This window comes from Myiozetetes cayanensis, unplaced genomic scaffold, assembly GCF_022539395.1.
Source record: "Myiozetetes cayanensis isolate MyiCay16 unplaced genomic scaffold, myiCay2020 scf14, whole genome shotgun sequence".
Lineage (NCBI taxonomy): Eukaryota > Metazoa > Chordata > Aves > Passeriformes > Tyrannidae > Myiozetetes > Myiozetetes cayanensis.
In genome coordinates, this window is record NW_026087048.1 from 12,889,640 (window position 1) to 12,910,743 (window position 21,104).

Consider the following 21,104-nt stretch of genomic DNA (forward strand, 5'->3'; position numbering starts at 1 on the left):
AGCATGGAGAAGCCTCCAGACCCACCTCAGTGCACTGTACCCCTGGCACACGCTGACACAGCACAGGACTCGCTCCTGGTTGGCCTGGCTCTCTCCCAGGTATTTGCACACTATGTTTCCACCCAGGCTGAAGCCCACAACCACCAGCTGGGTCTGAGGGTAGGTCTTCTTGATGTAATTCACCATGGCACCAAATTCCCAGGTGCAACCTAAAAAAGAAGGACGAAGTTAAAGATTTATCTTCTAACATGCTTCAATTCCCCGCCTGAAGTTTCAGTTGCACGCTTTGAGTTCAGCTCCTTACCCTTTCTGACTTTTCAATAGCCTTACGGTTTTAAGAGCTCTGATTCACACATGTGTTCATACATCTGTTTGAGTCCTGGGGAGCTTAGCTCATATTTAGTTCTGAGAGAGTGCCAAAGTAAGATGAAATTTATGCGCTTAAAAATCACGGCAGCAGCTGACGTGACAATCGAAACTCTTCCTTTCTAAAACAGCCTAAAAATGCAGTCCAGCAACTCCACGCTTGACATTACAATGTAAGAACACCTTACTTCATTACCTTCCTGAGGTAGTTCACCACTTCTGAAGTGGGTTATCTGGAAGGCAATTCACTCCTTTGCTTTTAGCAAGACTGTCATGGATCCCTAAATCCCTACTGATTGGGAAGGGGATGGAAGTGCAGAGCTGGCTTGTCAGGAAAAGCTCTCAGCAGACTCCTGCAGAGCCTGATTAAGAAGGTGCTCTCTGGAATCATGAGGAAGGGTTTCAGCAGGGACAGATAGCCCTTTGCAACCACCAAAGAGGTAAAAGACACTGCAGCTTTCTAAAGGACACATGGATATCCCCATGTTTAGAGTCAGAAACTCAGCACTACCCTGTGGAATTTGTCCAGGATAAATCCTGAGAGTGGGGATTCTACCCTGTACCAACCCAGCTGTAGCACCCTTGCTAGACATCAGACTCTGGCTTTACCTAGCTCTGGAGTAGACTTTGAACACCAGGGTTTGTATTTGTTTCAGTGGAACAGCAAGCTCCTGGTTGAGCAATCCAGCAGGGCTTGGGCGCTCCCCTGTGAACATTCTTAATGAGCAATTTTCCTCAAGACAACAGAAGCTGCATTGCTCTGGTTTCCTCTGGAAGAAGCCAGCAGTCAAAACACTTTAGTGTTTGACCTTCATGATTTCAGGGCAGCTCAGAAATCCAAAGCTAAAATAGCAACAGGTCAACCTTGATGTAGGGGCTGGGATTCAGTGAATCCCAAATTTAGGCTGGAGGATTCAGCGAATCCCATATTTAGGTTACTTGCTCCTCAACAAATATGTCTGGAATACAGCAAAGCTAGAAGGACACTGTGTTATTTGGGTTGGAGGCAGAGTAAAGCCTGCTTATGGTCTTGCTGGTACTTTTACTTAACAAGGAACTGTGCTAAGTGATTTACTCCCTTTCTCAAAGGAAGTGCTAGGCATTCCTTGTCTTTTCCAAGGTTATAAAAGACTCAGAAAGGTATGGCCTCAAGTGATGCACTACAGAGTAACTCCCTAAGGCCTAAAGCAAGCTCTCAACTTTTGTAAAAAAAAACAAAACAAAACAAAAAAAACACACCACAACAAAAAACCAAATGCTTTAATGAGGACAAGCTTAGTTTTCAAGATACAGTAGGCTTGTAGCCATTAACAGCCTAGGGCCTCAGTACAAATGAAGGTACTTGGTATTCCTGAAGTGTTTTCTAAAGAGGAGTAGATTTAATAACTCTAAAACAAGCAACTAAGCATTACAGCCTATTTGCCTGCCAGACTCAATCTCAAAGCACAATATTTCTATTTTGACAATTTAACTGCTCGAGATAACTCTTCTAATTGTTAATCCAAACTCTAAGCAGTATCTGTTGTAGTCATCTTGTAACCTAGCACAAGTCTGGTAAACTCACAATTGACTCCCGACAGTGTTCCTACAGATATTTACAGTAAAGAGGGACACGAGGGCTCAGGAGAGCTCAGGGACAAGCAGATTAGGTCACAGGCAAAAAGGCCACATTCTACTCATTAAGGGGGCAGTTAAGACTAGCATGAGTCACGCTTAACACTGTTCCAAGTATTTATTTTCATTTCTAGCTCAAGAAAGAATTCTTACTCAAGGTGAGAGCCCAAAATCATGGCAGTTCAGCACTACCACTTCTGTAGCTTGACTGTCATACTCTAGAACTGTTGCTGTTTCTTCACATTGTGCTACATGCAGGGTTAATCCTCCTAGGACAGAAATGTACTTTCTGGATGGACTGGTACAAACTCCTCTCGGGTCACATTTGACAAAGCTTCAGAAGGAGCGTTTAATCCTTCACAGACACATTTGTTTCACATTCCACCAAACTGGCAACTTCAGCATCTCTAAAATCATTTGAGCAGGCTTGTGGTAGACCTGAGAGTTCTTTCCCAGAAGTTTTCAAAAATATGCCTCCTTGATTAGAACATGTGTGAGAGCTGGCAGAAGAGCCAAGGAAAAGTGAATTCAGTATTATTAGCCTCTCCTCCTCCTCCCATGTAAGCTCAGTTTAGTTCCTAGGAAACAGCACTGAACTATTACCCTCATTCAGGTGCAGCAGTTGTGTTATCCCGAAGGAGGCCGATCAAGGCCTAGAAATTCCATAAGCTTGAAAGCAAGTCCCCCAGGGACTATACCTACCGTACGTGAACATTCGTGGAGAAGTGAGCTCGATGTTTGGTAAGGCTCCCAAGTGGTTCAGGACAGCACACCTGTACCCATTTTTTTGGGCATAGTCGACAAAGGTGCGGATGTACTGCTTCTCACTGTGGTTGGCGATCCCTGGGCAGATCACCATCGTGACATCCTCTGTGCACAGAGAGGGGGAAGTTGAGTAAATGTCACTTCATGCAAATGAAGAGGCTCAGAAGGTTTCCATTCCAGATCCGTGGGAAACCATCTACCACATGCAAGCTAAAATTCCTACTAGTCTGCCAAAAATCCCGTCCAGGACAGGAGACCAGCAGCTCCAGCGCTACAGATGTGAAAAAGTAATTCATGTTATGGGAGATGAATGGCTTTTAACTTCAGGGAAAGCTGTGCAAACAGTTCTACAGCCACTGCCTAGAGACCAAGAGCATATTCTTCCCTTTGATGGACATTTTTGACATTATACATGTTCTGCCTTCTGACTGCCTGCTGTGACTGCAATGTGCGTGGAAGGTGTGGAGCCCAGTGCTCATTCATGCACCAAGTAGACTGGTTATGCTATTTTCCCCTCATTTCCCTTCCAGAGCTGGGTGTAATACAGATCTCTGAAATGCAGCTTTGCTAAGCACAGACATTCTGATCAGCTGACATTAACCATCATCTACTTTGTGGCTAATCTAATGATATTTGATCTGCTGACACTGCTCACTACTTTAACAAGATATCATTTCATCAATGAAGAAAGTAATTGTTGTAATTCAAGTAACCACAGTAAATTAGAGTCAGGATTAGCATATGCTCTTCAAATGAGCTATCACTCTCATGTGCAAAGCGCCAACATTACCAGCTCTAACCACTGAATTTTTGCCTCATTAGAAAAGCATTGTTCAGATTCTCTTCAGCTACAAAGATAACAGTAACTGCTCTAGTGCAGCATTGTACCACAAGGATCTCAACACCGACAATTAAAAAAGAAATCTGCTTTTTCTCAAGGCCAAATGGGAGTCGTGGGCTCTACCCTCATCCGTCCCCCAGAGCACAGAATCAAGGTTAGCAGCCAGCAGCTGTTTGACTGACCTCCAATGCAGTGCTCAGACCGTGGCTCGAAGAGATCAAACGTGGCTGTCGCTCCATCTGGCATCGTGAGGTACTTGCGAAGTCCATACGGATGTGGTGATCTCACTCTCCCCATTTTTCCATAAAGGGCAGTCTGGATATGCCCACTCTTTCCCCAGATCAGGGGTGGAATGTACCTGAAAGGCAGTAATTTAATTGCTTGCCCTTGCCGTGTTAATGATCCTTTAAGAACAGATAAGCACTCCCATAACAAATCTCTCACCAGTTACCAAATATAGTAACAGATATGGAATTGTTTTTGCTATGACTGAACTGGCAGCAGTGATCTTTGCAGCCTTACACAAGAGGAGAAACCAAAATGCTCTCAAAGCTGAAAAAACAACACTGATAGCAGCAGCAGCAGCCAAAACCCTGACATTCCTCTATATCGAGATGTTAGAGGCACAAATGCTTCTCCATAAATACAGAGAGGCCTTGTGCCTCGGTGAGATGGGACTCTATGTTGCCAGCCAACCAAAGTGACCTCTAGAACTGTAAAGTGTTGTAAATCTGTTTTAATTGAAACGCTGAAGCCTGCTGGGTTGAGCCACATGACCTTGTGTAAGCACTTCCCCACACAAGGCAGTAGCAGAAGTTACAGGATTCACAGTAAGTTTTAGAAAACTGAAAGCCCCAAGATTTGCTGGTTGGGACTATTTTACAGAGAACTGCTTTACTAAGTTAAGGAAAGAACATAGGACAGGTTGATTTTGCCTCTCAGAATTAGGTAAATTTGGGACAGTTTTAAGAGACTCCATTCAGAACTGGCCAAGCTTTGTTGAATAATAAATCCCTTTCAATAAGAGGGGTGAATCTACCACTTATTTTTGTTTATCAAGGGTATATTAAAGCTCGGTGACAACGCAGATTGTCTTTTCCTGGCTTACTGGCCCTCAAAATAGGTATGTGAGAAACACAGCTATGAGCTGGAAAGCATTGAAGGCTTAGTTATCTGTGTTTTTGTTTGTTTGTTTGTTTTTTTTTAATACAAGCAGAGGAGCAAGTGGTGTAGCAGGAACCATACTGTGCCCTACACCACCACCATGTGGCAAATCACCTGGCCACGGCAAAGGAGACTGAGCTGATGCCTTGGAAGAGACAGTTCCATCAGCTCTGAACAGGAAAGCATGAATGTTTTATTGTTTAGAACAGCAGGCCCAGGGGACACGCTTCCAATTAAGAAACTGTGGTCTCTGCTACACAGAGCAGGGTATCCAGAAGCAGCTTAGAGTTGTTAACACCACCCTGGATCCTGAGAGATTAGCAACTCCCTCCCTGTTGTGTTTAGGGCTTCCTGCATTTATTCCCTTTGACTTCCTGGGACCACATGAAGCAGAGATCATGTTCTTACCTGTCCACAGAAAACTAGGCATCTCAGGACTCAAATTTACTACTTAAGCCCATAATCCACTAGAATGTGACTGAAACCTTACCTTTGTGCTCTGACACTGCCTACTCACACAGCTGGACCTTCCCCATACCAGCTCTTATGTGTCATATCCGCAACTCCCTCTTCCCCCACACACTCCTTAAAAAGACTTCCTATAATATAAGAACTAATTAGGCTTGTTTAGCAAGACAAGAGTGGCAGTATGCTCCTTCTCCCTGTTCTCTTCCCTTATCTATGAGGGAGATTTCTTACAGTCAAAGAAACACAGCAGCTCGCTGTAGTTTCAGTCAAACTTTTGTAACTGCACTTCCCAAAGAAACCCAAAATAGATTCCCGTACAAGCAGCTACCACTTCAATAAAGGTGAGCATCAGCTGGCAGCTTTTGCAGCAACCTTGTAAATTGGCCCTCAGTGCACCTTAGATTTGATCACTCAACTATAAAGCTTTTCAAAGGATCCACGCAAGGCCAGTAGCATTACCCTTCTTCTGTCAGCCCAGCATCTCTGCACTGAGTCTTGCCGGGCACCACGTGCAGCTGTGCAGATTCCTAATGATGGGGACTGTACAAGCTGAAATAGCTGGTAGAGGTGGAAAGCAGTCAGTGGATCCACTGGAATAATGCAGTCAAACTGAACCAGACTGCACAAGAACCACAGATGGTTCTGCTCAAGTCACATATAGCTCAGCAAAGAGGCTTTGAACACAGCCATTATGCCAGATACACTGCTCTTCTAACACGAGGGAAAACAGTGGCTTCACCCCAGTTGTTCCCCTTACCACCAGTTCAGGTCAGGAGCCGTACTCCACACTACACTGTGCTTGACTGCATTTGTATTTTTTCCACAGATGCCCTTTACAGATGGGGTTTGCTGGCAGCTTTTGAGCAGAGATGACAAACACAACCTATAATAAGAATTTGTAGCTCTTTAAGAAGAGACTCAGACGTCAACATTGTTTCATGGTTTCCAATCTTGGGTTAAGCATATGCATTGGAAAATCCTGGCAATTCTGCTTCCATGCTTTTCAAATCAAAGACTATCCCAAAGTCTTACCCCATAGGGTTAACAGGAAAGCAATTTCTCCAGCTACAGTAGCTAAGCTATACAGCTGTCACTCATTACTGCTACCATCTCGACAGAAAGAAAATATAAGCCAAAAATCAAGGATCTCTGCAAGCACAAAACCTTTCCTCATGTTTAATCTACAGTTCAAGTTTCCAGCTACAGGTTACAGTCGTCCATTGGAAGAGATGCAGCAGCAGATACCACAGGATGTTGTTAGAGGGAAATTAGAAGTCTTCAAAGACTCATCACTACTGCCAGAGTTTAAATTAAGACAAAAGGCTTCAAGCATACTGCTTATCAAGAGTGCACTGCTTACCAGTCTGCCTTCACAGATGGTTTCTCTGGGGAAAGACACCCCCAAACCTGACTTTGAATAACCCAACTGGAGGTTACCTAAGTATTAATCTGCAATAACTCAAACTTTTATGCTACTTTTATGGGCAAACAGCACATGCAGTTTTGTTGACACATTCTTCATTTAAGGCAGGAATCCCCTTTGAGTATCCATAATGGATAAATGATATCTACAGTTTCCATGTCTCCCTCAAAGCTTAAACTGTGTGAAACCCTACGGACAAGGGAGCATTCTGTGTTGCTCCCTTCAGACTGAACAAGTGTTTGAGCATCCTATGGACCAAGTAAAATGCTCAGCTTATCTTTTATGATGCCAACTCCAGTCAGCTGCTTAAGCATCACACTGCCCGCAGCAAAGATGGCTTGTGTTAGTCATTCTGCATGAAACTGCACTCTCAAATAAATATTTAAAGGTCAAGACTCAGCATGAGTAATGTGCATAGTACTCTGATGCAGTTTTGTTACTCTTATTTAGTAATACTTAAGCATGCTAAGTGTATTTCTACTGTTTGTATTTTATTTTAAAGCAGTTTAAGCTCTGAAATCCATCCAAGTGTTCGAGCAGCAGCTTATCTCACTGATATTTTCGTTTAGGTCCATCAACCTTTAAGCAACAGGCTTGTTGTGAGGCAAAACACATCCCTTAGGTATCCAAGCTCCAGGAGACTGAACACCAGACTGAACAGGGAGAGGGAAAGAAGTTGCCTAGATCATACAGATCTTGCATTATCAGTGAAGAACTAAGACTGATTAAAATTTACCTTACCAGATTGATGCACAAACAAGCAGCTATTAAAAATGTTACTTTTGACAAAGACAAGCTGCCAATCTAACTACTGTAAAACCCGATAAAGCCTTTACAGTGATTCTTCTCTATCTCTGAATTTGGGTAAAATCTGTCCTCAGTTAAGGACAAGGTATCCTTATTATCTATAGCAGAATCAGACATATGATCTGTCACACTTTCTTTTGGCCCTCCATTTTGGCAATGGATAAATCTATTTTGGAAATCTACCTGTAAGTGACTTCTATGTCTTTCAGTGAGACAAAGTCTACAAGAATTTCCAAGACCAAATACTAAGCCTGATAGTGCAAGACTGTACAGGATAGAAGGACTGGACATCTTTTTATACAAGGTTTGTGTGGACTTTCAGTTTGCATTTACTAAAACCATTCAAAGAGGAAAGCATAGAAAGAACTCTTCAGCCATGAAGGTGCACAGTACCACACTGGTGAGGGAGACGATTTGCCAGGAATTGTGCAAAAACTCTCACCTCTCTGAAAGGACAGGTCACATAAGACAAAATTTATTTAAGCCTATCATGTGAGAAACAGTTCCAGAGACATTTCCATACTCAACCCAGCTGAAAAAAACCCCAGTGCTGATAGCAATAGCTAGCACAGATTGTTTTGTAGTAAAGCCAACATTCCTCACGGCAAACAGCTGAAAAGAGATGCTCCTCCAAAACAACATCCTGCAGACAAGAAGAGAGTGTACTCAGAGTATTCTTCTTGAGGTTTACCTTAACAAAACGAGCTCAACAGGATGCAACACAACCGTGGAGACTGAGCAGCTAAGTAGTATTCAGTCTAAGGAGCATTTGAGTATTGCCCTTCAGATTTTATGCTAAAACTATCGCTACTGCTAAATTTAACCATGTCTTTCAAACAAGGGCCCTTCACTCAAAAGCAGTTGGCTTCCCTCCAGCACTGATAATCAGCAGAAATAGAGAAAGTGTTCAAAGACTTCAACTCCTCTATGTCTGCTATAAACCAAAGTGGTTCTGAACAGCAGCGTATTGTAGCAAATACTCCAGCACAGCAAACTTGCCCGTACGGAGATGACTCACTATGTATTCCTCAGTATCCTGTTCCAATGAAGCTGCTCACAGATGTACAAGAGCCCAGGCACAAACAGTGTCTATAAGCAGCATTTTCACTGTTCTGCAACAGTGGGTTATGGTGATAGGAGCTGAGCAGCCAGCTGGGTGGTGAACAGCACTCAGGAAGACTTCTTGCCAAGACCTCCACACAAGGAGAAGGATAATGTACCACAGTAACACAGAGAAGCAGGTACTGATAAAATCCAAAGTTGCATTGTGCTAGGAAAGGATATTTTTATGTCTGTGAAACAAAAATGACTTTCCCAGTTTCCTCCAGACCCAAAGGCTTTTAACTGACTCATTTTCCTGTTTTGATTTGGTTGCAGTAGACAGCAGGGACTCTGGGTAAAGATAAATATTTGAAGCAGTTACGTCTTCCAGTAACCAGCCATATAACTTCCCATAAGAGGATTCTGCAACAGAAGGCAGACAGGAGAACAGGCCTGGGGATGCAAGTTACTTATTATGGAAGCTGACTTACATGGCACAAAAGTACAGAGTTCAGTCTTAACTGGCTGAGTGAATTCACAGCCAGTTACATAAATCTGCTCACAAATGCTAATGTTTTAGCTCCAAATCTGCATTTCAACTGTGCAGCACAGCCCCACATCTCGATAGGTGGCTGCACACAACAGTGCCCAACAGCAAGAGAATTCCTAGGTTTCCCACAAATATTTCTCCTAGCATTTTAATATTTAAAACAATTCCAACATGTGATTGTTGATTAAGTAGAGTGGTTCTCAGGCAGTAGATTATAATTTTAGAGCATGTACATCGCTCAGTATGCAGGAATTTAGGAAAGCAGCAGCTGTATAAGCAGCTCACACAAAGCACATAAAAACTGTGCTATTTTTATTAGCAAGCATCAGCATTCAGGTCCTCAAAGATCTGAAGTGGAAGTTCAGCAACAGGCTTATTTCTGGAGCATTACTTCATTTCATCTGAGGAGATTAACACTTTAAACATTAACTCTTGCATGGCCTTTGATGTGCTGTAGTACCTTGGATACTGATGGTGAGAAAACACAGCCTACAATTTGTCCATGTCAGGACACCCTGAGAACTGCTGCCAGCCTTACAACAGGTGAGAGATTATTTTTTCCCCTCGCTTTATTGAGCAGTTTGGAGGTATTTAAAGAATGCTTTACAGAATCAAGCTTAGTTTGAACCTTTATCCTTTACTTGATGGGAGGGAATGCAAGTTGAATTCTGATCAAGAAAACTCATCTAGAAGTCTGCAGAGTTCAACCCCCTCACACAAATACAAAGAAAGCAGCTTTTTCTGCATCAGCTCATCTAGACTGCTCAATGTGATGAAAATAGAGCAAATATGTAACAAAAAAAAAAATTTAAGCAGCTTAAGGAGCTTCCATGTCCTCTGAGCCTCAAAGAAGAAACTAACAAGTGGAGTAGAAGTGTTTGCTGCCCATAGAAACTGTATGAAGTCAGAACTATTTAAAAGAACAGACTGGCTTCCTTGGCTAAACCACTTCCTTCACCATTTACGCAGCTTTTATTTAGTAAAGTGCCCATCACGCTCCTCCTCAACCTTCAGTGACTACAAAGAGGTATTTTAGTCAAAACAAGGCATGAGGATTACAGCACTTGCAGTTTTCCTTCAGAGGGTGAAGGTTTTTTGCTGATAAGAACCGGAGAACAAGGCTGCTGCCAATGCCACAGCACCCAGCAAGAACTCAGAACCCCGAGGCTGCTTCTCTCCCCAAGGTTAAGGCTTCAACTTTACCAATAGGGAGCTGCCATTCTCCTCTACCTCTCAGCATGTTCACCTGCCAAAGCTTCAGGGGTAACACTGTTGTTCTAGTTTATTATTCTCCTGGAAGTGTTCCTCCCAGGGTAAAACACTACAGAGTTGACAGGAATCAAACACTGCTTGCTATTAGGAGGAAGAAAAGAACATTGAAAAGCTTGAAGACAGCTTTCCTGACTACTTGTCTCCTTGCATCCAGGAGAAATGCAGTGACAGTGCAAAGGAGTCTTCTGGTACCAGGCAGCCTACTTATCCAGTATAGGTTAGTGTGCAAACAAAGGATAAGAAGGATTTAGGCTGGATCTTTGACAGTGTTTACTAACAGGCTTGACAATCATTTGCCTCAATCTTTGAGGAGTTTGCCTTTATTGATGATACAAAGTGTGCAGACAGCAAGGATAATTATTTTCGATAGGGATGACACGTGCCATATCTCTACAGAAATAAAGATACACACACTTGATGGTAGAATAAACATAAACAGCCAAGAAAAGTCTGTGCCTACTACAGCAAGCACTGGCCAAATTTATCCTCATGAACCAAAGAGCCAACGTCACATTTCCACAGGAGTAAGAGCAGATGAAGGACTTTCTGCACCCATTTGAAAGACAGGAAGACAGCTGTAGCCAGGGATTAGGCCCAAGGGCTCAAGAGCACCCACAGATGTGCTGATTTGCAAGAGCTTCCATGCAAGAAGCAGCAATTTGAATGGAAAGGGGTCTGATTATACTACTCCACTTGGCAAGCCAAAGTACAGAGCTGACAGGGCAGAGGAAGGGAAACAGAGGTAAGAAAACATGAGCTCTAAGAAGATATTCCCTTGCTTACCAGCGTTTGCTAGATAAGTAGAAAGCTTCTAGTAATTTAGAGAACTGTAGAAAGCAGTACTAACATCTGCAAGTACAAGGTACCTGGCACGCAGCCACCCTCAGGCAGTTTTACAATTCAAAGTTCCTAAATTATTCATCTACCACCACTTGGCTTACTGAACAACACCACAGCTACAACGTGGAAGTCCATAGGTGAGGATGGTGTCATAAAGGAAAAATAAAGTCCAAAAGTGTTTTCTCCAAGTACTTTTGAACACCTGCACAGATAGAATAACTTTGCTTATTTCTGCTTTCTCCCTGCCACCCTGTTTTTCCCAGCAGTACCCTCACCCCTTCCTCCCTGAAGTGTAAGGGAGCTGAACAAACCAGGTCTGAAAGCCAGTTCACAGCTGTGAACATTCTTCTGTAGAGAAGAATTGGTCACATAACAGATCTGACAACAAACCCGGTACTGATATAACAAAAGGGATTGCTGGGCTACTTATTTTGCTTTCATGGTAGAATTTGAAAAGAGCTGCTTAATCAGCTTTCCTAACACTCTGAATAATTAGCAAGTAATCAAAGCCTTGCAAGATTTTTCAGTGGAGTATGGCACAAGCTGTTTTCACACAGCTTTTTGCTAATTAGTCCTGCAAACTATTTCATGCATAATTGCAGGAATTTAAATATATTTGTTCCCCTTTAGTCCCCAGGTGACTTTCATGCCTAAAGACAGAATTTCTTTGATTTTTTTTTTAAATTTCTGTATTGAAAAAAGCCCATGATAAATTCAATAGTAAGAAAAAACCCCCATATACATAATCTTAAAGTTGTCTTTCCTTTAAATCCTTTCAATCCCCAATAGGAATTATATTCCTGTCTTCCTTAACAGAGGTATAGAGGTAAGAGGACTGAACAACTACCTCTCAACACATTGTTCTAGCTTGTTTCAGCTGAGTTTGCTTCCTGGGGTCATGGAAACCTTTCAGAGAACATTCTACCCAAGAACCATGTATAGGAGATCACTGCTACAGCTTTCAGAGAAGTTGGCAAGCCTGAGCTCAGCTGATCCAGAGAAAACAACCCACAACTGTACACTATTAACGCAACACCAGGGTTCTGCAAGCAGCTCTTCACTCCTGCAATTAATGCACAACAGATGTCTAAAAATTGCAGTACATGTTCTGCATTTTCAATCTTTAGGGAATGGTTTGTTCTCCAACTGAAAGTCAAAAACATGGCTGTAACACAGCAGTGCTAAGAGCCTGTGCTGTGAGGAGAGTTGAAATAGGAGTAATATGGACTCTGAATTAGCTTCCAACTTATTACCAAAGATTAGCTGAAAATTACGTGCCTTCAAGACTTCATGATCAGCACAGCTTCATGCTTTCTCCTTCAGTGACTATGGACATGTCAATCTGGACTGTTACACTGACATGGCAAGTGCCTAAGGTACCAAGTAACTTGAACCTCCTTAATGCATTTTTTAGGTAGGTAATTGCTTTGCAGTTAAGACAGTGGACATAATCAAGAATCCAAACACACATTACCAAACCTGGAGTGCATCACAGAACCCTCTTTGGGTTCTAATCTAAAAACAGATAGTGCTTTGTTTCCTCTAAAAGTTTACAGACCTCATGGCCTCATATTGTACACCTTCTGTAATCAAGACACCCAACACAGCACTGCTAAAAGCCTCTCATCTCCCCTAGAATGACTATCCTTAAGTCAGTCTGACTTTTGAGATCCAAAAGGAAAGTTCATGCAGCTGCACTAAGCACTTACTAGATAATTGATGTATTTAGGGCTTCTAAATAGGACTTGCAAGTTTTCAAAGTGATTGCAGAAGATAAATACTGTAATCAAAGTCCTTGTCCCTCCAAAGGCTCGAGAAATTGTACTAAATGCTTCCTATTATTGGTGAAGGTTATTGGAGAAGGTGAGAGCTGCACTGATTCTGGAGGTCCTAGAATGGAAGGTCAAGGATCAGCCTGCTCAAATACACAGCTGACATAAGGTCAGTCTGAAGTGAATGCAACAGCCTTAGAGCTGGCCAGTATGTCATCACTTTAATAAACTAGTTATGATGTGCTCTCCCCAGTAATAAGTTTCATTAGTTTTCAATCAACTTAAGGCACTTCAAATAGGAGTAGGCACTTTAAAACTAATAGCCACCCTGTGTTCATTATAAGTGCACTGACACAGCATAAAAACCATTTCCTCCCTGTGACCCCCAAGAGATTTCCTCCCTAAGAGAAAGGAGTACAAGAACAGGAACATGTGCTGACTGCATCCTGGGAGAGCTGTGCCCAACAAGGCTTGGTCCTAACTCCAGGTACCTGGGATGCTAACAATAATTAAGTGCTTGACTTGGAACAGGTTTATTTTATCAAAACTGCCCTCTGACATTCATTTGCACCCAGGTTTAAGAAACACGCTATGCAGAAGAATGGATAAGTGCAGCTCTTATTCCTATAATACAGGTCAACATGGAAAAAATATACTTACTCTTTGGTCAGAAGTGGGCAGGATTTGAGTAGAAAGCGGGCCAAAGCAGAGTCCTGGTAAATGAGTTCAGGAGGGGCAGTTGGGCTTTTTAAATTCAAGCAGCGAACAATAACATACAGCACAGCAGCAACTGCAGCCAGCTTCACCCCATCAAACACTGCTGGCAGCTCAGAGGTTTCCAATATTGCACTCATTTTGAGCCTGGAGATTAAAAAAAAATATTAAAGCTTTTAGAAATATATTGTTGGATGTATCAAATGTCATGTAAAATACATAATTATGCTAAACAACTAAATCTGTTAGTCAACACTGCTAAGAAATCCTAGCATGTCAACTCAGCCTAGCAACTTAAAAGATGAAGGGAAGTTTATTTTGTACTGGTCTAAGCACCCTGACCAACAGAAGGAATAGAAACTGGATGATCGACTGGGAAGGAGATTTATTCCTAATCAGTGCTGCATTACAATTGAACCAGTGTCTCAGGTGTCAAGCCCTAGTCTGCAGCCAGTCAATATATTCAGGATCTTGCACAAGACTACCCACAGCTCAAACAGAAGCCAGGTAAAAAGTCAGTCTGCAAAAGACACCTTAGCAGCTTTGGATGTATGTTTCTTCACAGATGTACAAAACAGACTTGAAAATGAGAACCTGAAAGAACTACTGTGTTAGTTCCTCAGCCTGAGTTTTGTAATTCCATGAGAATACTGGTACTAAATCCTGCCTCTCTTTAAGGTGGTCACTTTATGTACTGGCAATTTCAGCATTTCTTTTAGTTCACTGCAGTTCTGCAGCTGAAGGACTAGATTAATACCTAGTCTTTCAAGGGCTTCAGAGCAAAGAAATACAGGCAAGAAAAAGAATTAAGAAAAATACATCCTTCCAGCTTGAAATCAAGTTCTTAAACTGATCCAGCTTCTTTTGAACACACAGTTCAAACAGCTCGCTGCAGTTGTTGTTGAAGGTGCAGGTTTTTCCTGGGTCTTTCCTCATGTCATATGGGTAACCCACGTAAAATATCAACTGACAAGCCAAGTCTTACCAATTTCAAATTTTCCCCAAGCCAGAAAAGACTGCCAACCCTCTGTAGACTTGTCACCTTCTGGATCCACGTGCTACAGGAGTAACCCTGTGAAGGCAGGAAAAGCAAATTGATTATTACTGACAAAGCTGCATCTCTCAGCTGGAAAGGATAAACACAAATTTATACAAAAGGTCCCACCACAGACATTGCTAGTGATTTGTGTAGTCAGTCATAACCACTTCAGCTCTGATCCATCTGCATTAGAAATCTCTTGCCAGTGGACAGATTCCACACTAGATCACTTGCCTCCAGCATATTAATTCATCTGCAGTATGTAAACACACCTTCATGAGCAGAGACAGATCCCATCTCTGCAAGACAGTGCAGCATTGTACCAAGTTAGAAAAACTATCCTAATCCCTTTGTATTTAAAAGGCCAGACTCAACTATTTTAGTCAACTTTGTGCAATATCTACACTGTTACTGAAGTGTGAAGACAGACTGAAAGAAGTTTCCTGCTACTTTTATTCAGGTTTAGGAAGGCAGCTCACTCCTACAGACGGAAGCTTGTAAACAGTCTCTGCTTGTTCCCACACTTGCTTTTTGAGATGTTACAACATATCACACTTCAAGACCGTGAGAGCCACAGGAGGCTCAGACACAGCCACCTAATTAATACCAGTGCACATGCAAGAAGGCTTGTTACAAGAATTTGATGATGCCAATAAAGGAGAGAGCTTTCAGCCTGTGACCGTAAAAGTGTAAGTGATATTTACAATTAGGGTTGGCTTCCTACAGGCACAACAAATCGATGGGGAATCAGAGCTTCCAGGAAAAGCTCCAGAACTGTCTGCTCCCTACCACAGCTGCTGCTTCCAAATGGAAAACGCACCACCAGGACACACCATATCAAAGCTTTATTCTTCCTAGCAGGAATGAAGAGCATCAGAAGTACTTTCTGTACTCAACGCAGCTACACCAAAATCCCTTGGAAGAAAACACAAGTGACATCAGCTATTGATTAACAGTGTGCTGGAAAGCTGCAAGTTTCTGCCACCATAACCATATGCATCACAGAACAGAAGGTGAGGAAAGAAGAGACATTTGATTTTGGACAGTTCTGAAGCTTTTACTTTCCAATTCTAAGTGTCACAGTAGAAGGGAGCAGAGTGGGCCACAAAAAGTCGTCTTCTATTCAGAAGATTACATTGGCATCACATATCTCAATGAAGAGTTCAAGTAAAATGTTCAGCTGTATCATGTCCACACTTATATTTTCACCAACCCTACCATCAGTTGCGTAGGAAACAACAGACAAACTACAGAAATGGCTTCCCCAGGGAAGGTACAACCGGCAGAAGAGCAGACCAAGTTCTGAACTCCAGGACAACCAGGTGCTCAAGCAAATCTTCTCCAGCTCAAACTCCCAGGAGTTCTGTTGTCATCTTCCTTTCATTGTTTTATTTAGAAAATTACGAGACACTAATACAAGAGTTACCTCAGACCTCCCTGCCACCTGGATTTTAAGCTAGTTTGCCATTTACAGCTTTCACCTTAGTTAATTTGTTAAAAATAATGCCGGGCACAATTAGTCATCAGGATTTTGTACCAGTGAATCAGTGTAACTGATCCAGCTAAGTCCTATCTCCCTGAGAGCGCTCTCTCCCATATAATCTTCAGATTACAAATGCACCACGTCTTTTCTGATACTTTTATGTCTCATTTTAGCCTGTCACTCCCTTAAAACAGCATACCAGCTTGATATCGCTTACAGAAAAATCAGCTGTTGGTAGGCAGGATTATGCTTTGACACTTGTGAACTAGTACTTTTCCATTTTAAGACAGTCTAAACACACATTCACTGAACTTACGCACCTCAAACATGTGCTAGAGGATCATGTATTTGTCAGGGTATTTACCCAAAAGCTCAGATCAGTCTGTAGATGTAACACAACGCTGGCATTGCTGCTGCAGTTGCACAGGTATCTGCAGTGATTATTTAAGCAATGGATCTAAGTGCATGAAGACTAGATTGGTAAACTCCAAGCCCTATGGATCCAGCTGAGGCACTTCAGGTACTTCCTCTAGAGTCTGGTATTTCTGAGGACCTACACAGACCCGTCTCAGCCAGGGCAGATTTGCAGGGGTTGAGTCAAGGCACTCTGCTCTAAAATTTCAAGGGTTTATCTTAATAAAATGGATTTGAGCTCCGTCTCTAATCACATAGGACAAATGCCTCTCTCTTCACCAGCTGGGATAAGGTCACCTTGCTTCTGTTTTGTTAAACCCTTTTTGCATTGACCCAAAAAAACTTGTCTGTTTACAAAAAAGGACAGATAACCACAGTGTTGAGCCAGACAAATTTTAATCTAGAATAATCTCTAACAGGGTCAGCATTAATTTAAATGGACAAACATTTGATCTCTTCTCTATGAAGAACGCTGGATTCACTTCTGGCAGGTTAGACAAAACTAGCAGGAGGCAGTAAGTATAGTACTGGAAGCAACCAAGCCTGCCTTTCCATCCTAACAGGGTTTGAGATCCACATGGAGGAACACAAAGAATTTGAAAGTCTTGGCCCCAAGGATGTTATTTTGAAGCACCTTAATTACACTTTTTTATTTAAAAAAGAATCACAGGCATGACAGCCCCCAAGACCAACAGCCCTTCTAAGTAATGATCTTAAGTCCCAATTGTGACTCAGAGCTAACTTTAAAATCAATCGCTGGAAAGCAAGGGCTGGATCTGTGGTCTTTTCATTTTCACATTCATCACAAAAAGATGAAAATCATGTTACAGGAAACATTTCAGCACTACTGCTAGAGTGCACTTGACCTGTGCAAGTACAGTGAGAAAAAAGAAAAACATATTCCCCCCTTCCCAGACAGGAATAGAAACAAGTACAACAAAAGCCGGTAGAGCTACAGCAGTTTCCTTACTATCCTTTCAAAGACACTGGGTTTTGGAAAAGCCATCAAAACATTTACTTGTACTGTAAGTGAATTCACAACTTTGAGCAAATCCAGGACTTGTACACGTTTCAGTTACAGGTTTCCCATGGACAGAAGTCACTTCACGCTGTGACTCAACGTGGCCCAATCAGGATTTGGTAACTACCAAGCATTGCAGCTCCTCCACCCATGGAAGCAGAGTCTGACTCTGCATACTGGAAAGCCAACATTATAAAAGCAAAGACATTAAAGGAAGCCATTCCCACAGGGCCCTTCCCTCAAGCCTTTTAACGAGTCACTGAAAGCCTCATTTCACTAAAGCACTGGAAATGCTTCTGGCTAAAGCAAAGATGCAGCTATATGGAACAGACAAGAGCAAAGGCCTCTTTGAAAGGGACTCCACTAGCAAGATATTTTATGCTCCATTACATTGACTGAAGAATCTTGAAGGAATGCCTTTTCCAGGAATGGCAGCTCAGTACAAAAGCCTCATGGTTGCCCTCCCACCAGTCAGCACTCTGGCTCAATGGTGCTCTCAGAGCTCAGCTGGACACCAAAGTGAAGCATGCCTGGCCAACACTGGAAGTCTTTAAAAATCCCCTTTCTTATGCTTTTACAGCTTCTACCAAGTAGTATAATACTCTCTCTTACCCACAAAGACTCAGAAGAGCTAAAGGAGCTGTCTGACAGGCTGAGTAGACAGACTTCGTTAACTAATGCACCACACATTTCTTGGACTGGTTTAATATATTTTTAGTGTCCACTTGGGGAATAAAACTCAAAGAAAGTATGTTAGACAAGAGAAAAGCAAACCCACCCTACTACTTTAAGAAGAATTGAGCCTAGACAGATCAGAAGTCAGGTTTTTTTACCACCTCTTTGAAGGGAAAAGAATGGCTGTTTCACTGAAATTAGTTCTTTGGAGAAGGTTTCTAGGAAATTAATTGTCTTTAATATCAACCAAAGCTAATGCCTCTTCTGAAAGATACACTGCAAAACCAGAAATTACAGGCCTGTCACTGCCAGGTTAGATATTTAGAACCACGTTATGGAGAAGGGAACTTAAGGAAAGGGTTGAGAGCCAGAGCAGTACATAGTTTTTTAAACAAAGGCAAGTTTAATGCATATTGCTCAAATCTCACTCCAGGAAGTGTACATAAATGTCACATCAGTGAGCATTCAAGGGTTTCAGTGCAGAGGAAGATGTTTTGAAACCATACAGATGAAGATGAATATACCTGGGAAAGGCTCTGAAGCCTGTGTCCTGATGGGAAAGGCTGCCAGACTTTTTGTAAAACACTGGAGGGCAGTCTGAAGGCGCACAATCTACATAACTACAGGAACCTGTTCAAGAGGAATCCTGAAGAAAGCCTCAAGCTTTATTGTGCAGTCCCATATCCTGCCTTTTACCCAGCACTTGTATTAAAAAATTATTTCCTTTTTATGGAAAAATGTCATGTCTAACCTGCTACTTTGTTTCAAGAAAATTAAATAGATACAAGTATTTTAGGGCCACGCCAGCACTATACCTCATCAGTTAAAGTACACAAAACAAGTCATGACACCACTTATCTTGAGACTGGCATGTACCCAGCCCAAGCTTACCCAGAGCAAAACCTCCCATAACCTTCCGTGGTAGCTTAAAGAAAAACACGTGAAACAAGTGCTGAGATCATCTTGATGCATCACTCGGTACTTCTGGCCATTTCAAAGAGCCAACTAAGTCTCAGATCTCAGAGCACAGAGGGTATAATTAAGAATTAGCTGAGCACTTCAAGCACTTAAGCTTAGGGTTACATGTGGCCATGAGAGATAAAGTGCAGTCCTCAGGAGTCCAGCAAAGCCCACCATCGTTTTGTTGTCCAACATCTGACAGATTTTATCTCCAAACAAAGAGGGCACACTGACATGTCCCCTCACAAGGATGCTTAAAAGAAAACTACTTGGACAGCACATGGAAGTCCTTGGTGCAATTTCCTCACCTCGTGCCAGAGCCAGCACCCAAGCCAGGATTTGGCTGGTTGGCAAGTACACCACCAACTGTTGTTTACACCCTGTTCCAAAAAAATTTCTTGGCTGGTGCCTTCACTGGAATTTGACCTTTTCATGAATTACAATACTTGGCTCATTCTAAGTTTAGAGGTACTGTGAGGTTACAGGGATAAAGTTCACATCCCAAGGCACCATCAGCACAGAAAGACAGGTGCCTTTAGCTGGAGCTTTTTCCTTTTTTGACTTTGAGGAATCCTACATCTTCAGAGCAGAAATCAACCACCTAAGAGGGCAGGTGTATATCCCAAGGCAACTTGTTTAAAAAAGCACCTGAGAACAATTCTACAGCCAACAGGGCCAAAGGATCTTTAGGTCTTTCAGTTCTTCAAAAAGGGCAATTTACAGTCAAATGAGTCTTGAATTTCACTTCCTTCCAACTACAGGAACTGCCTTTGTTTCTTCACAATATCATTTTAGCTGATCAAAAATAGTTCAACTGCCCCACAGGCAGCTTTTGTGTATCACCCAAGGAGGCTGCTATGTAGACTTAGCGTATGTTGCCTTATCTGGTTCCTCTTTGTCTCAGACAGATTGAAAACCACTGCCTTAGCTTTTATTGCACACACCTGATGAACATGACTAAACTAACACAGAACTGACTTCACAGAAATCAATTAATTGCAGTAATCAAATAACTATGTTTGCTTAGATAATGCAAGCCTTTCCTTTAAGATAAGATACAGAGAGTTGAGACTGTCACACCCTAACCACTACCTCATGGAACTGCAGGGCAAAGCTTCAACTTCTTGTACAAGAGGTCAAGCTTACTTTTACATAGAGAGAGAAATACTGGGTAACACCTTTCCACAGCCTTACAGCATTAGCTGCTTATCACACAACCCTGTGCCAGCGAGCTGCATCAAGCTCACGCCAAGAAGTGGAGTAAACAGACTGTAGAGAACCTGACAATCCACGTTCAGCAGTTGAGGGAACGATCCCAGCATCAAGCCATAGAGTTAGGAGAGCTAATAAAAACTACATTACAGACCAACATCCCCAAGGAGTCTGCTCTATTCCCTCACTATATTTTGAAGCACAGCATCATGTTGTTAAAGCCTTATTTACAACCCTTCCATCTCCAGTTGCAGAGTTCAGCTGTTCATACTGGAGAAGCAGCTCAAAGTCCAAGCACATCACAGCTGTTTGCTCAGCCACAGGGTGCACAGACAAGCAAGTAGGGAACATGCTCCACACCAGACCAGCTGCATAGCAAGGAATGACCACCTATCCCAAAGCACAACACAGGTAAGAGACCTTTATTCAAGACTGGTGCAGTTCAAGAAGACACCTATACCTGAATATGATCCAAAGCTGAGGTGCCACTTGACTGAGGCCTTCAAACACCTTATTTTTCCCCTGACAAGCAGCTCAGCTCCTGTCCACAGGGGAACAGAAGATTTGCAGAGTCATTCTCTCAGAGTCTGTTCATGACTGATATAAGGCTCACACTAGAGCAGTCCAGTACATGTAATGACACTGAAAATGAAGCAACATTTC

The 21,104-nt window shown here is 42.3% G+C and overlaps 1 protein-coding gene across 2 annotated transcripts in view; it reads right to left on the reverse strand.

Moving 5' to 3' along the window:
- Positions 1 to 21,104, reverse strand: part of ABHD2 (abhydrolase domain containing 2, acylglycerol lipase) — a 37,861-nt gene that overhangs the window by 13,298 nt on the left and 3,459 nt on the right. For both annotated transcript variants that reach the window (XM_050309428.1, XM_050309427.1), the window contains exons 2-6: positions 14,623 to 14,709; positions 13,584 to 13,784; positions 3,769 to 3,944; positions 2,683 to 2,850; positions 26 to 209 (exon numbers count right to left, since the gene is read on the reverse strand). In XM_050309428.1, the coding sequence (XP_050165385.1) occupies positions 26 to 209; positions 2,683 to 2,850; positions 3,769 to 3,944; positions 13,584 to 13,777 (722 nt within the window). In that variant the 5' untranslated portion in view covers positions 13,778 to 13,784; positions 14,623 to 14,709. The remainder of the gene's footprint in view (positions 1 to 25; positions 210 to 2,682; positions 2,851 to 3,768; positions 3,945 to 13,583; positions 13,785 to 14,622; positions 14,710 to 21,104) is intronic.